The sequence below is a fragment of the Sceloporus undulatus genome, chromosome 1 (assembly GCF_019175285.1).
Source record: "Sceloporus undulatus isolate JIND9_A2432 ecotype Alabama chromosome 1, SceUnd_v1.1, whole genome shotgun sequence".
In the NCBI taxonomy this organism is placed as follows: domain Eukaryota; kingdom Metazoa; phylum Chordata; class Lepidosauria; order Squamata; family Phrynosomatidae; genus Sceloporus; species Sceloporus undulatus.
Window position 1 is genome coordinate 293703372 of NC_056522.1, and position 16788 is coordinate 293720159.

Here is a 16788-nt window from a genome sequence, read left to right on the forward strand (position 1 = left end):
GAGAGCTCTTGGGGCACACTAAACTACAAATCCCAGAATTCCACAGGATAGTGCAATGGCAGTTAAATAACAGTGTACAGAATTGTGATAAAAGACATTTAGGTCAAAAATACTCTGCAGAAATAATCCAGTTTGAGACTACTTCAACTGCCCTGGCTCAGTGCTAAGGAATCCTGGGAATTGTAGTTTATTGAAGCACCAGAGCTCTCAGAAAGAGAAGGCTAAATGTCTCAAAAAACTACAGTTCCCAGAATTCCCTAGCAATAAAAAGTTAAAGTGGTCTTAAACCAGATTGTTTCTGCAGTGTGTTTTGGCCCTTAGTATTTCAGGTCTCTCTAATAAATGGATAGCCTACTTGCTGAAATTCAAAATACCAGTTTAGCACTGTTTTCTGTCCCACTGCAGTAGCTGGAGAGTATGCTATGCCCAAGTTTGGAAAGGTATTCCAAAAACTGACATGCAAGATTCCTTGTTATCTGAAGAACACACATTATTTTCTTAAACCTATGGCTACACATCATAATTCCAGACAAATACACAAGGGAAGGGTCTCATCCACAGACACAAAAACTGAAAAGACCATCACAAATGCATGAACAAATAGCAAAATAATGAGGCTGAGAGAGTGTGACTTGCCCAAGAGGCCACCCAGGGGTTTTCCATTCACTCTTCAGAAGCATCAGGACTGTGACAATCCCAAAGAAAAGATACTTTCCCCATCCATATCATCTTAACTAAGTACAGAAACAACAGAATGCAGGCATCTTCCTAACATTTCCAGTTTTTCCCCTCCTTGGTTTGTAACATCGTGCCTGATGAAGAAGCCAGTGGAGCTTCGAAAGCTTGCAACAAGGATATTGTGCATTTCGGTTGGTCAATAAAGGCATCACTGTTTGGTGGGGTTTTGTTGGAATCCCAAAGAAAGCCAGAGAGGGCGCACCCTCCTCTGCTCTCCTTCTGGACCAGTCTACAGCACTTTTGGTGCCATCTCTGTGGCAATAACCCTTTCAATGCTTTGCTATGGGCAGGGGCAGGTGGTGGGGAAATCAGCTTTGCAACATTTTTTGCACCGTTTCTTAGCAGTAGGTTGCAGATCGGAAGTGCCTCCTGCCCTTGCAATGCTGCAGACTTTAACCCTAGTGCCTGGGGTCCAGTTTATTAGGAAACTCTGACAGCAAAGCAAAAACCAGAGTCCGTCCGTCCGTCCGTCCGTCCGTCCTTCCTTCCTTCCTTCCTTCCTTCCTTCCTTCCTTCCTTCCTTCCTTCTCCTGGTGGTGGGCTTGCAAGAGAAGCCAAGGAAGCACCATGGGCAGGACAGTGACTGTAGCCACCTGCTCCTTGAATCAGTGGGCTCTGGATTTCGAGGGCAACTTGGAAAGGATTTTGACAAGTAAGCCAGAGAGAGGGGGGGCTTTAAAAAGGAAGGATCTCCCCCCCCCCAGGGGTGGATGGGTGGCTTTTCCCTTTACTGCCCTGGGCTGATCACTCAGCAAAATAATCAAGAGCTTTGGGAAGTTGCTCTTTTGGGGGGCTCCTTATTTTGGGAGGACAGGCATGGCTCAATTAACAAGGAAGACTTTTGCAAAGTCTTTACCCTTGCTGGGGTTGGGGATATATATATATATATATATATCCATATCCCTCCTCCCAGTGTTTCCCAAACTTTGCTCCTCCAGGTGTTTTGAACTTTGATTCCCAGAAGCCTTAGCCAGTTTGGTCAACAATTGGGAACCCTGAGAGCTGAAGTCCAAAACTTCTGGAGGACCAAAGTTTTCAACCATTGGGTGTATGTACTTTCAGGAAACTCCATGGATTTCATGTTTTCTTGTTTGTTGTAAGCTGTCCTTTAGGGTCCCCACCTTGAAGCACTTTTGCAAACACTAGTTTTACTCTAAGACTGTTAGTACTTTGATCCTGTGCATGTATAATGTAGTTAGGTGAGAATCCAGAGTCGGGCTCCTTGCTACTACAGGCATCTGTGATTATTCTTTTGCAGGAGGTTTCGCAAAATCTTTCTCCTTCCCTATGCTAGTTCACTTATACTGTGGTTTTTGCCCACAATATTGCACTGTGTGAGAGTGGTTGTTTTTAAATATATAACACCAACACACTTTAAATAGCTTATAGTTAACCTGCCCAGCAGTCTCAAAGTAGCACTGAACAGAATTTGAAAGTCCCAGGCAGCCTTTTCATTTTGTGTAATTTATCTGTGTGATCATAACTGTTCACAGAGTTTGTGGCATAGATGTAGTATAAATCAGTCAAGCAGGGGTGGGCAACATGCTAAGAAGGGTTAGCCCTAGCTAGTACTTAGATGGGAGACTGCTAAATAATACCAGGTACTGTAGGCTATATTCAGAGGAAGGAGCTGGTAAAACCATCTTTGAATATTCCTTGCAAATGCTAGAAAATTAATGGAGTCACCATAGGTTGATGTTGTCTTGAAGACACATATATACATGCATAAGAAACAAATATGTTTTGCTGTATAACCTATAAATTTCTATAGCAGGATTGGGAAATGAGTGGCCCTCTTGATATTGTTGGAGTGTCTCCCATGAGTCCCAGCTAACTTACCGGTAACTGGTATTTATTTATTTATACTTCGCTCTTTAACCACATAGGCTCTCAGAGCAGTTTACAGATTCCTAATTTAACAGTAGCGTGGGATGCAAAGAGTTCAATCCAACAGTACCTGGAAAGCCACATGTTCTCTCTATCTTTGGTCTGCTTTCAGGAAGTTGTACAGTCACTGATATTCTTTAATCATATTTTCAGCAACTTAACTGTGTAGGGCCACCTTTATTTTCCCTAGATACCGTTTGGTCCATACATGGTATTCAGCAAATTAAAAAAAAAGTGTTAGCACCTAAATGTATGATACTTCTCTTTCCTAGATATAATGTGTGACTCTGTCACTTGCTATTGTATGCAGTAAGTGGAAACATGGAGATGTTAGTGGTTTTACTTCCTCGCTGTAAGCCCATCTAATGGTTTATTCAATATGGGTTATTTAAATAGGAAAGAAGCAAAAAACCTAGGACATTCAAGGAGGGAACTGCAAGAAAAAATAGAAGAGAACTCCAGTGACCAACAAAAACATAGAAGCATCATTCACTATAGCAATCCCTCACTGCAGGCATGTGATAAAGTCACACATTATTTTCTTTTTATTGATCTCCCTGAGTCCTAGTCTAGCATAAAACCACTACACATGACTGGCTCTTAGAGACCCCCTATTTCTCAGGAAGTCACAACCAGAGGTTGTAGGAGCAAAAATTGGCCCTTGCTCACTGCTGCATGGCTGGATTTGTCAGAAACTCTGTGATGTAATAGAGGTGGTCTGATGAGCTGAGATTAAGGAAATCTGTGCTGAATCTCTTTTTTTCAATTAGAGATGGGAAACATTATCTCAGATCTATGTGTGTTGTTTGGTTAAACCTACATGTTTGCAGCAGGTCACCAGGATTTAAGTAAATTCTCACTCTGTTCATGTGCTTATTTAGATAGAATCACAGCAGCATAGAATTATAGAGTTGGAAGAGACCACAAGGGCCATCCAGTCCAACCCCCTGCCATGCAAGAAATCCAAATCAAAGCATCCCCGACAGATGGCTATCCAGCCTCTGTTTAAAGACCTCTAAGGAAAGAGACTCCACTCCACTGTCAAACAGCTTAACAGATGATGTTAAGTGAATGAGAATACAGGTTGAGTCTCCCTTATCCAAAATGCTTGGAACCAGAAGTGTTTTGGATTTTTTGGGAGGTTTTTTTTTAATACCTGTATTTGCACACGCACACACAATGAGATATCTTATTGATGGGACTGAAGTCTAAATACACAGTTCATTTATGTTTCATATATACCTTATACACATAACCTGAAGATAATTTTATACAATATTTTAAATAATTTTGTACATGAAACAAAGCTTGTGTACATCAGAAAGCAAAGGTGTCACTATCTCAGCCATCCATGAACAAAGTTTTGGTTTTTGGAGTATTTTGAATTTTGGAATTACAGATAAAACTTGAAATTGAGCATATTTGTGTGAATTTAAACTCATGTGATTTATTCTGATTTTGCTCATTATGTGGAAGAAAAAGGAACTATGGCCTGTTACAGACAGCCAAAATAAAGCTGCTTCGAGTCACAGTGGAAGTATGGTGTTTCAATGATGCATGTGTCCTAAGAGTCCAGAAGTCGCACCAAAGCCATGCTCCAGCCCTAAGGACTGGAGCATGGCTTTGGTGTGGCTTCTGGACTCTTAGGACGCATGCATCATTGAAACACCATACCTCCATTGTGACTCGAAGCAGCTTTATTTTGGCTGTCTGTAACAGGCCAATGTAATACTGGGCTTCAGTAGTTAAAACTTTTATTCTGCCTGCCTGCTTTCTGGTTTCTGGTTTCAATTTCAATCAATTCTGAGATTTCAGAATGCAACACCAACTGAATTTCAGGTGTATTCAGGTAGCATTAATTATACTTTAAATTTTGGATCTTTTTCCTGACAGCAGATGGTAGAGGTTGAATGCCTGTACTTTAATTTACAGGTATTGAAATTGCTAAAAGAAAGAAAGCAAGATACCGAGTTGGACCAGAACTTGAAATTTGGTGAGAACCTAACTAAAACTTTGCATATACTTTGTATTTTTCTGAAATGTGCAATTATATGATAGTTTTGGGTAGGAAAAATAGATGATTAATGTATAATGAACACGCTTACCATTTCAAAATATTTTTACCCACTTAATGTACAGTTCTGTTGTCACTGATTGATTTTTGACCCTTGAGGATCAAAATGGATAACAGCAATATCATAAATGCTGGACATATATGTAAAAATAATTGCAACTTAAATACTTCCATAAATATTGTTACAATATTGATTTTTGTATATAATTAACAAGTTTAAATAAAGTATTCATTTTGCATCTGTTGTGGAAGTTATTCAGAAATGAGGCTGGGCAAATTGAGCAGGGGAAATGAGATCCATAGCATAGCAGCAGACAAGTCACCAAAGTCCCTTTTAAAAAATGTAATTTCTGTCAAGGAGTATTTGGTTTTCCACAACCTCAGATTGGTAGTCGGAACTGTTAATGTTCAGAATCCCTAATCATGATACAATCTACAGAGCAGACTGTACATGGATCTTTGACCTGTAGATAAGGTGCTTGGAACATTGTTCGTAAGAGATGAATTGTCCCCAAACAGAGTGTTGCTACGTACCTCTCTCCTCCCTTTCTTCGAAGTCATGTTCCAATTTGTTTTTTTCCCTTGTAGGAAGTCAGGGGAGGTAGACTGGGAGAGAATATTAAATGTTTTGTCATGCTGTGCAGTTTCAAATATAGAAAGCAGCACAATTAAATGGGATGCACTGTACTTCTGTATCTGCCACACAGTTATTTGTTTGGTTTCATTGCTGATTGTCTTACAGTGAAGTAATTTAATTGTAGGTAATGCAAACTTACTGGTTTAAGCAAGCTTTTGGTAACTTGGTACCCTCCAGAGGTTGTGGATTAAATTTCCCATCAAATCCAGCCAGCATAAACGGTCAAGCGTGTGTGGGGGTGTGTGTGGGGAGAACTGTAATAAAAACACCACTAGGATCATAGATTAGAGAAAGCTGATGTAACTGGTTGTTTCTCAGAGGCCCGGTTTAGAAAGAGGAAGATTGTTTCCATGGAGAAGGGTATTTATATCTTTTGTGTATACAGTGTCTACTAATAAATGTACATAAGACAATTTTCCATGTACAACCCCTTCATGAATCTGCCATTAATCAGGATTTCCTTTCTTCTTGTACATATGTAAGATACGATTGTTGTTGTCACTGTTGTGTGCTTTCCAGTTGTTTTAACCTACACTGACCCTAAGGTGACCCTATCACAAGATTTTCTTGGCAAGCTTTGTTCCGCAGGGGGTTGCCTTTGCCATCCTCTAAGACTGAGAAAGTGTAACTTATCCAGGGTCACCCAGTGGGTGTCCATGGCTCAGCAGGAATTCAGACCCTTATCTCCAGAGTCATAGTTCAACGCTGAAACCACTACACCATGCTCTGGCACTTGATCAGTATGTACCGTATATACTTGTGTACAAGTTGACCACTTGTATAAGTCGATGGAAGGGTTCAGGGTCAAAATCATGGATTTTGATATGACTCGTAGATAAGGAGAGTAAAACTTAGGGGGCTGTAATGAACACTGGAAATGGGGAAATACCACTTCCATCCCTCTTTCTCCTTCTCTGGAGCTCTCCTGACCACCTAAAACTGATTCCCCGATGCTGGAGGAGAGGTTTTAATATTGGATTGAAAAGGAAAGCAAGTGATGTTCAATGGGGAGTTTTTTCCCTGGGAAGAGAAGCCTTACAGATCGAACTGGGGAGAGAAGCAAGTGGTGTTAATTGAGGATTTTCTTCCCTGGGAAGAGAAGGCTTGCAGATCGTAATGGGGAGAGAAGCAAGTGGAGTTAAATGGGGAGGTTTTTTTCAAAGGAAGAGAAGCCTTGCAGATTGGACTAGGAACCTCTTTCACACACACACACACACACACACACACACGGGCATCAGGCTTGCTTGTTTTAGGACCTGTACTAGTATATTGACCCATATATAAGTCAACCCAGGATTTTAGGGTCAATTTTGGGGCATGAATTTCTTGGCTTATAGTCGAGTAAATATGGTATATCTAAGATGTTTAGATTTTTTTCCTTCTGAAAGCAACTCAGAGTTTCCTTTTTTTATCTAATTTCATTTTCTCATGTTACATTTTCTTTGCAGTGGCTATGGCTGTTCAGATCATTACTATGAGTCAGATACACTCTTGCATTCATTTCAAGTCCTGGCGAAGCTTTTGGAATCTCCTATTACTCAGGACATAATATGTGATGTTGGAATGTAAGTATCATGTCATTACAATGAACATTGTGCTGCTGAGGGGGAAAGGAAAGAAATATACCAAAATAGTAACACGAGGTTCTGTCTGGCTTTGAGACTGGACAAATAATGAAGATGGCTTGTAGTATTGGACTTAACTATGTTAAGCCATGTCACAATAGGATCATTAAAGACCAACACCAATGGAAAACCTTCCTCGTCTATACTATAACAGAGATGCCTGAAAACAGCAGTGTTTGTAGTTGTGTGAAGGGTAGTCAGAAATGGATTTGCTTCTGTTCCTCTCTTATGAATAAGTCCATAGCCTGCAACAAGGAATCCTAACACTGATATCATTGGCTTTTCTTATTTTGGCAGGCCTGTTATGCATCGAAATGTTCGCTACAATTGTAGAGTGATCTTTCTAAACAAGTACGTTCACACCTTTTTATCAAATTATAGTACCTATTAACTCCCAATTCCCAACCCGCATAACACACTTATGCCAGTGTAAGGCACTTTTTGAAGTGCTTGCAGAGGAGAGAAGAGAATGGGATCTCTGTTGCTACAGAAACCTGCCCTGCCAGCTTCCAAGCAACTTGAGGCTTGTCAGGGCACTTTTTCTCTTGATAGAAATGACTTCCAGTGTCGACTACCTCTTTCCCGGTGGCACTTGGGGCCATTTTACCCATACCGTTGTGCTACTAACTACGCTGGCTTGGTTATATTGGCCAGGATGGATTCTGGGCAGATGTAATAACATTTAAAAAGTATTTCCCAAAGTTCTTGTTTTCATTTGGTCAATTTTTGTTTGGTTTTCTGGAATTATTATTCAAGGAAAATTCTTCTGATACGTCCAAAGATGGCACTGGCAAATACAGGAAACTATCGGGAAATGCGATGGTTTACTCCTTGGAACCGATCACGGTATGCTAGATAAATATTATTATTCTTATGATATTTATATTCTGTCATTTTTCCCTCATGGAACTTAAGCTGGTTTATACAAGATGTCTTGCCAGTCTCCCTCTGAGTCATTGACCAGCCTGAGTCCTTCTTAGCATCAGCTAAGATGATCCTGAGTCCTGAGATGATCTTAGTGAATTCTTTTTTCACTATGACAGAAGGTAATATTCTCTTGTTTAATTGCATCAGCCAGACTTTACAGCTATTCTAAAGTTCAGACTTTTCCCAATGATATTCATATTAAACAATTTGATTGTCTCTTAGGCCCTGTGTCACACTGGCAGTTAGGGCTGGCTTATGGGCGGAGTCTGGGCGTAGCTTCTACACGACGCATGCCCCGGCTCTGCCCCCAGGGCGGTGTGACACTACAAACTGCACAGCGTGTGGTGTCACAGTGCTCCTCTGGTGCTGCGTCTGCATGACACAGCGCCAAAGGAGCACCATAAAGTTGCAGTGCTGCATCTATCGCATCCATTCCAGGGCACAAAAAGGAGCCGCTTTTTGCGGCTTGTTTTTGCACCCTGGAAAGGCCAGATTCTGGCTGCAGTGTGTAGTTGCTGTGGTCAAGAACTGGCTGTAAAAGGGACGGCTGGAGGCTGCCCCTTTGGGGCTGTATGTATTGTACAGTTCCTTAATTGCTCCTGAAAACCTGAATTAAAAGATCCTACAGGGGTTCTTTTTTGTAGCTTCTCTTGGTACATTTTGTAGCCTTGTGGAACTTTACATCCAAGTATTGTTTATCTTCTTACAGTACAAAGGTTGAGATATTTTATGTAAGATTGCTACAACACAATGACCTCCAAATATTTTGGATTACAGCACTCATGAAGGTCTACTAGAATGACTAGGGATGAGGGGAGCAAAATCCAAAAACTGGAGAACATTAGGTAGAATAAAGCTGCTTTATGCTATGCCCAGTTCATGGCCCACCAGCCATATATGGGAGTCCACAAAGACATTTTCTTCCTCTTTGCTTGGGATAGCAAAATGGTTTGTGTGAAGATTAGTGACTTGGGAGAGTAGAATGAGTAGGCTGTCCTCTTAGGGACAGTACAAACTGTGCTTCAGTTAGATTTTTTTTTAAAAAAAATAGTTATATTTTATAAAAGCTCCAAAAATAAGATATTGCAGAGGATGTTTGTGCTGAAGATATGTAGTAGTGTATGATCATTAAACAAAACATGCTTATGTACTTATTTGTGGTAAAATTTGGTTCCCTTTTCCCCCAGCCATGTGGAAGAATATTTTCTTCCCAGAATGATACAGGAGATAACACATCAGGTAAGGTCCTTTATTCTTTGATATTAGCATGGTTCACATTTAACAGGTTATGGGTAAGTGGCTTAGATGAAGTGCTAGGTGATGTTATATTTGATTTCCTTTTATTATTTTTTGGGATGAATTCAAAAGTAGAGCTGGCAAGCCAATAGAAAATTGAAATATTAGTATTGGGACTAGACGTGATGAAATTAATCAAGAACTTATTATTTCACCATAAATTGGATTCTCTTATCAGATGGCACATAGTCTATTCTATAAGAAATGCAAAACAAGTCATTGGACAGAAGCGATAAGTATAAGATAGCAGAATATAAATACTGGGAAAGGTAACTCTCACATATAAAGCATTTATTTGCCAGATGTTATTCCATAGGTATTATAATTATAGAACAATTCAAGTCTCTCAGGAGATAATCCAGTCAGTGTGAAGCCATCAAATGGCTATGCCAATCAAGATGGAGGAACCTCATTTCTGTTGTGGGTTGCTCTGCCCAACACTCTTTATAGTGGTATGATGGTGGGCAAGACTAGGTGTCCACACCCCTTTTTCTCTTTCCATTTCTTCTTTTTTTCTTCCTCCTCCTTGCCTGCTGGGTTGCCTTGGAAAGTAAAATATTGGGAAATTTTGAGGCTTTGCAAAAGTTCTATTTTTTTCCCCAAATGTAAAGGTAAACTCCCTCTAAAGAAACTGGTCAAGGAAACACTGTGATAGGTTCACCTTACAGTTGCCATAAGATGGAAAGTACAGTATTTGAAGGCACACAACACCACACACACATTTGTTCAGTTGATTACACTGTGGCATTATGAAGCAGATTGTATAGGATGCATTTCTCTTATCACACTTTAAATCAGATATCTGTATTTCTTTTGATCAGTGGTAATGCTTGATTTCTCTTTTTCTCCCGTGCCCTCAATGGTCCATACTCTCTTTTCTTGTCTTAGGAAAGTGTCCCATTTGGTGATGCTGTACTAGCAACTTTAGATACCTGCATAGGGACTGAAATCTGTGAAGAACTGTGGATACCAACCAGGTATAAATATGTGGAGAAAGCATCCTGGAACTATTAAAATAAATCAAGTTCTTGACACACTGTGCTTCATGCCATTTAAGGCAAGTTGCATAGCTTTTTTGGCCTTGAGGTCTGGGGAACCAGGACTACATATACATTTAATCTCTCCTCTACTACACTCTTCAGTAGGGAGAGTTAAGGCAGTTTAAACCGCCTCTTCTTGCTCAGTGAAACCTAAGCTAGCTGTAGGAGGTGGAGGCTGTAGATTGCACCATAGATTGTCTTCATAGAAGTTGCTGCTGTTTTTTTTTTTAATTGTCCATCCCATCTCACACTGGGAATATGTGTGTGGAGGCAATTTTAAGGTTTCTAAAGGGGTGAAGGGGTGTGGCATTCTAGAGAGTATGTCTGGATAACTGATAAAACAACAGTATTTTCAGAGTGCTTTAACTGTATATTCCTGCCTGGCAGGGGGTTTAGACTTGGCAGGCCCTTCCATCTGTATAACTGATGAACATACAGTTCTTTTTTTAAACATTCACCATTGAGATTTCGGTGTCCAAAGGAATCTTTGTAAGGCAGAGATTGTTAATTTATACGTTACATGTTTAAAACAATCTTAGGTTCAAGAACAAATCTAGAGTTGTAGTCCCTGGGTATTACAGGGTGGTCTTGCATCTTCAGTGACAAAAAAAGTGTTACATTGCACATAAGAACCTTTACTATCTCCTGCTTTCCCCCCTTCCTTTCCCCCCTTTTATATCTTTTAATGTACAGTATTGTTAAAATCTGTAATAAATACAATTTGGCGAAAATAAATAAAGATTGTTACATCAGTTGCAGAAGAATTCAGCTTGGGTTGGATCCTGATTGTCTCTTTTGGAAATTTGTGGAATGGATTAAGATCAAATAGATCTTCCTACTGGAGGAGATAGCAGAAAGTGATTTTTCACTTATTTCCCTTTCCCCCTTGTAGCTTATCCTGCTTCTTTCCATGCAGATTTGGGGGTTCTCCCAGCCCTTCAAGAATTTGGAGTGGGGTGACTGCTGGGGAATCAGAGAAAATCACTTCCTTGCCTCTGCTTCTTCCAATGAGAGTGTGCTATGAGTGGAGCACCTTTCATAAGAACAGTAGGTCAAGCCTGTTTCTTCCAAAATAGCACTCTGATTTGGAATGAAATAGCATTAGCAGCTAGTTCAACAATATGTTGTTGGGTTAAGGCTGCCTGATATTGTGTCCTTCGGTGTTTATCACAAGCAATCTGCCTGATTTAGTGCATCTATTCTATATCACAGCTAAAAGCTCTGGTATGTATATGTTCAATTTTGCAGTCCTCACATTGAGATGGGAATTGATGGAGTGGAGATCTTCACAAATTCCTCAGCGAGTCATCATGTATTAGGAAAAGCACATACTCGAGTGGAATTAGTAAATTCTGCAACAGCAAAGGTAAATAAATGTTCCTGTGATCCTCTCCCCTTCCCCAATTACACTAAGGAAAAAGAAAAAGTGTGTGGTATGTTATGTTTTTATTCTATCAATAGAATTTACAAGAATTGTTGACACTTCGGTTTTCTTAACTTCATGTGTCTTCAGAACAGTTCCTTATTTTGTTGTTTTGAACATTTGTGAAAGCACAGTCTTTTAGTCTTCTTTGTAAACAGAGTTCTTATTTAAGATTCTGTGAAAGCTAAGATCATGACTGTTAGAGTTCTCTTAATATTGCCTTATTTCTGGTCTGTGCATAAGTTCAAATCAAATCTGGCTACGTATTGTGTTTCTTCTCTATTTGAGTTGGTATTTTCTTTGAACTGAGGAAATCTAAGCAGATAAAACTACAGTGGTTATGTAAAATTGCTGCCTTAATTATGGATCTGAAATATGATACTGAAAGGTAATATTATATGAATTAATTCACCTGAATTTCACAATACAGTTCACCTGTAACCCTGAACCTGTCTGAATGGGTCAAATGAATTGATCTCCCTTGATTGCATCCTCTCAGCAGAGAGTCTGGATGATGCAGGGCCTAATCCCCAATTCTGTCTGAACAGTTCAGATGATGTATGGCCAGTTCAGCACCAGAGCCACAGGGTATAACACACTTAGAATGGATTTAAATAACTCATTATTTGCTCCGGATCATCCCAGAAGATCCAGAGGCCTCAACTTCAACACTGCATGGCTGTTCATACGTATGTCGTACTGTGCCACCTGGCACAGCCATCACCATGACAATTCACTCACTCTGACATTAGAACAAGGTACACAGATGGATGGCGGGCATTTTGTTCTAACCTCAGAGTGAGTAATTCATCTCAACTATGCCAGGTGGCACAGCAGGACATGCATGTGACCAGCTGCTTGGCATTGCAGTGGAGGGCCCCAAGTAATGGCGGGGGGACCAGGACAGCTTCAGGGCCAGGATACTTTTGGCTGCTCCAGAGTATTGTGGTCCATTCAGACACCGCCTGAGAAAAAATGGGAATGGGAGCAAGTATCTCCTTTGCTTTTGTAGGCATAAAATAACTTTTGAATGTTTACTTTTAAGCTTGCAAGAGCTGGTGTCTTAGGGGAATCTTCCTACTAGTTTTCTTGCATTTATACCAATAATTCAATACTAAAGGAATGTAAGCATGCATAAATGTTCCTTAAATGAGCAGATGTTCCTCTTCATGGATTGCAGGGATTGGTATTCCCTTTCTCCCTTCAGAGACCCCTTCCTTACTGTAAAGCTCCTGAAGCTACCTTGCACAGCAATTGCAGTACTTTGCAGCAAGGAGACAAGATAAGAGAAGCTTTTGGCTACATCCATATAGTCAGATGCACAATCATTTGGCAGTGCTGAGATCTACCAGGATCCCATAGGGGTCTCAATACTGCTTAATCTTTGTGCCTTGGCTATGGGGGCATAACTGGATGTGTCTCTGATCTTGTCTGCCTGCCGCAAAACATTTTAAGGCTGTGTGGAGCTGCTTTAGGGGCTTTACAATAAGTCAGGAGTTGGGTATATGGCACAGTGTAACTACACTGAGGTGATGTTGGATTAAGATCTATCTGCGTAAAGCTAATTGCTTCAGTGATGGCCAAAAGTATATTGGGTGCACCTACGCATTAGATCTAGGCAATATAAACAAATAATGTTGAAGTTGCAACAACATCTGGATGGTTATACTTTGCCTACTCTTGTTCCTCATAGGAGCTCATACAATCAAGTTACAAAATATTTGCTATGCAGTTTAAAAGGTTTGTATTATTGTTGACATTTGTTTACTGTAGTCTGCCTGTCCATTTTAGTAAGGTGCAATGGCTTATTTGCTTAATTTTATTTAAGTTTTTTTATTGCTCCCTCTATTGTGAGATCTCAGAGCAGCATATACAGTAATTAAAACAGTATGAACAGTATAAAATAATCTATATAAAACAACCGAATTATTTGAATGGGACAAAATTTTAAATAAATCATCAGGTTAAAAACAGCAGAAAATGTCAAAACAGTTAATACCATGCACATATAGACTTTGAGAAGAAATAAGATTAGGCCACAAAGGTTTTACTAAATGATTGTGGTTCTTTTCAGAATGGTGGCATATATCTCCTAGCTAATCAGAAGGGCTGTGATGGTGATCGCCTCTATTATGATGGCTGTGCCATGATCGCTATGAATGGAAGCACTGTTGCTCAAGGCGTTCAGTTTTCTCTGGATGATGTGGTAATACTGGCTAATGAAAGTATCTATAATTGGCATGAAGAGATGTCCCCACAAAGTAGTGAACATATTAATTACTCAGAGTTCATATTATGCTCTGTAAAATGAGCAACAAAATGTTTTAGGACAGAGAAAGAGACAAATAAAAACTTATCTTAGGCATAAGTGATGGATCCATACTTACCTCTTGTGGGAAGCAATCTGTCCTCATGGAGCTACCGCTGGTAAGGCTCTATTCCTGACCCAGAATTGTCTGCCAGCCAAAAATCATATCAGAGGGCCAGATGGAATTTGGGAAAACAGTAAATGTATGCAAGTTTTTGAAACTCACTGCTATGCTAGAGTATTGAGATGTAGTAGGAACGTCTGTAATTTTGCTATCCACCTGATCGCTTCCATATTAGTAATATGCTAGAAATTACTGTGCCTCTACTGTAAATAGGTATGTAGTGAAACATGATTTTGAGAATCCAGAATCTTTCAACCCACATAGTTTTTCTTTCACTTTCAGGAAGTCTTGGTTGCCACTCTAGACCTGGAAGATGTCAGAAGTTATAGGGCAGAAATATCTTCTCGAAACCTAGAGGTGAGGGTTCCCTCCATGTGATTTCATCATCCCATGAGAATAAGTTGGACAAGGCTTGTTAAGTAAGAGGATTTTCATGTAGTGACATAAAACTGGAGCATGTAGACAGATACGGTATTGCAGAATCTGTAAAAACTGAGCCTATTTCTGTGTATAAATGCAGCACTCCCTTTGTTTTCTTAATTTTCTTTTCTTTTAAAAATTCTCAGGCCAGCAAAGTGACTCCCTACAGTAGAATAAAAATACACTTTGCCCTTTCATGTTCTGATGACATATGTACACCTACAAGTGAGCCATTCCAGTGGAAATACCATAGTCTTGCAGAAGAAATCAGGTAAGCCAAAAGAGAGAAATGGAGTACTCTGTCTTGTTCTGTCTTAAGCTGTTGGGGTACAAATCTTTGTTGACACTGTGGCAGACACTGTGTGCAGCATCATCATGAGTCAAACAGAACAGAAATTTTCTGTTTTGCCTGTGTGCTTGTTTCCAAGGCTAATATTTTTCTAATGCTGATATTTTCATAAATTTCTTCCCAAGGCCTTCTTTAGTGTTCTGAACAGATTTGGAATACTTTCTGAGTTATGGAATGACATTTTCTTCTGAATGATTTATTGCTGTTCAGTGACGGATTCGAATATGAAATGGAAAGATCAGAATACTTCTCATAACTTCTCCTCCTCCACACTCAACACTGCACACTCCATCTATCAGTTCTTTTCTTTTTTTATGAACTACTGTATCCTACTCTTCTCAGGTCGTGAATAGTATTAACAATGTTGTAAGAAGTAAGATGTGCAGGTGATTCATTACTGAATATGCTAAGTGAAATTTATTTACCTGAATTTATCCCCCTTGCTAAAACTCAGAAGGAAGCTCCATATGATATACTTATGGAAGTAGCATTTCAGACAAGGTACCTCTGCTCACCTGTTGTAATCTGTAGTAAATTTAAGACTTTGGCATAAACTTTAAGAATCCTAGTGGGACTGAGCAGCATACAGAAATTTTGTAGGATATATTAAGGATTGTTTAATCTATGTTGTATAAGTGTTAGTGGTTTTGTCTAAGGCTTCATCTACACACGCCAAATATACAGTCTAACCCCCGGCATCCCTTTGGAGTGAAGAGATAATGGGGAAAATCTGAGGCAGCTCCAGGGCCAGAATACTCTGGGAGTAGTCCTGAACACTCTGGGAGTAGTCTGATTAATGTAGATGAGCCCTAAGAACAGAGAGAACCAGGTTTCAGTTCACATTTGGCCATGAAGCTTAGTGGATGAATGACCTTTTGTAGCTCCCCATGTCTGAGCCTAGTCTATCTCACAGGGCTGTTGTGAGGAGGACAGTCTTTTGAACTCCTTAACCAAAGATGATATGTCTTTGATCTCCTTAATGGTGGGTAAAATGAAAGAAAAATGTGAAATCACTACCTAAAAGTCTCTTCTTCTGGCTCTGACATTAGAATACAAATAATATGCAATCCTGGCTCTGTTGTGGCAGGTGAAACTTGTAAAAAGAGGTGGGGGTGAGGAAGATTACTTGTTCCCCCTCCTTCACTTTCTAGTTCCTATTTGCATTTATTTTGAAAGGGCACATCTCTCATTTGTGCACAAAATGGTCTCTTCTTAACTGATGCAATGTGCGTATATATCAGAAGAAACTATGCCCAAAAGTCACCTTATGACTTCATACCCAAAAGTCACCTTGAGCTGTAATTTTCTGTAGGAAGCAATGCATTTAATTATAGTGCAAGTTAATAAATAATAATAATAATAAAACTTTATTTTTACCCCACCTCTCTGTCAAAAGACAAGCTGTAGACCTAGGGTCCATTTAACTGCACATATGTTGCAGTTTGACACAGTTTTAATTGCCATGGCTCAATGCTGTGGAGTCCTGGCATTTCTAGTTTTGTGAGCTATTAAACATTCTCTGAGAGCTCTGGTGCCACAATAAACTACAAATTCGAGGATTCTACAATATGGTGCCATGGCAGATAAAGTGGTGTCAAACTGCATTATTTCTGCAGGATATACGTTCCTGAAAGTAAGCCCCATTGAATTTAGCAGGCCTTTTTTCTGAGTAAATAAAAATAGATTTATGCTTCAGATTGTGTATGTGTTTACACCATACAAATGGAGATGTTAATAGTGTTACTTTTTTAAAAATGCAGGAGAGATAATTGAGAAAACATGTCTTGCATGTTCACTTTAAAGTGTGCTATTTTACTTTCAGCCTTGGTCCTGCATGTTGGCTTTGGGACTATTTGAGGCGGAGCAAACAGGTAAATATATCCATTTTCTCATTCTGCAAGGTTTTTAGCAGAATCTGTATGCTAGTGTGGTGTAGTGGT

The 16788-nt window shown here is 39.7% G+C and overlaps 1 protein-coding gene across 1 annotated transcript in view; it reads left to right on the plus strand.

Moving 5' to 3' along the window:
* The first annotated feature begins 998 nt into the window (after positions 1–998).
* Positions 999–16788, plus strand: part of NADSYN1 (NAD synthetase 1) — a 45846-nt gene continuing 30056 nt past the window's right edge. The window contains exons 1-12 of the mRNA XM_042472059.1: positions 999–1390; positions 4558–4618; positions 6785–6901; positions 7259–7312; positions 7718–7807; positions 9076–9127; positions 10073–10161; positions 11473–11590; positions 13722–13853; positions 14362–14436; positions 14646–14770; positions 16671–16719. Of these exons, the coding sequence (XP_042327993.1) occupies positions 1306–1390; positions 4558–4618; positions 6785–6901; positions 7259–7312; positions 7718–7807; positions 9076–9127; positions 10073–10161; positions 11473–11590; positions 13722–13853; positions 14362–14436; positions 14646–14770; positions 16671–16719 (1047 nt within the window). The 5' untranslated portion in view covers positions 999–1305. The remainder of the gene's footprint in view (positions 1391–4557; positions 4619–6784; positions 6902–7258; positions 7313–7717; positions 7808–9075; positions 9128–10072; positions 10162–11472; positions 11591–13721; positions 13854–14361; positions 14437–14645; positions 14771–16670; positions 16720–16788) is intronic.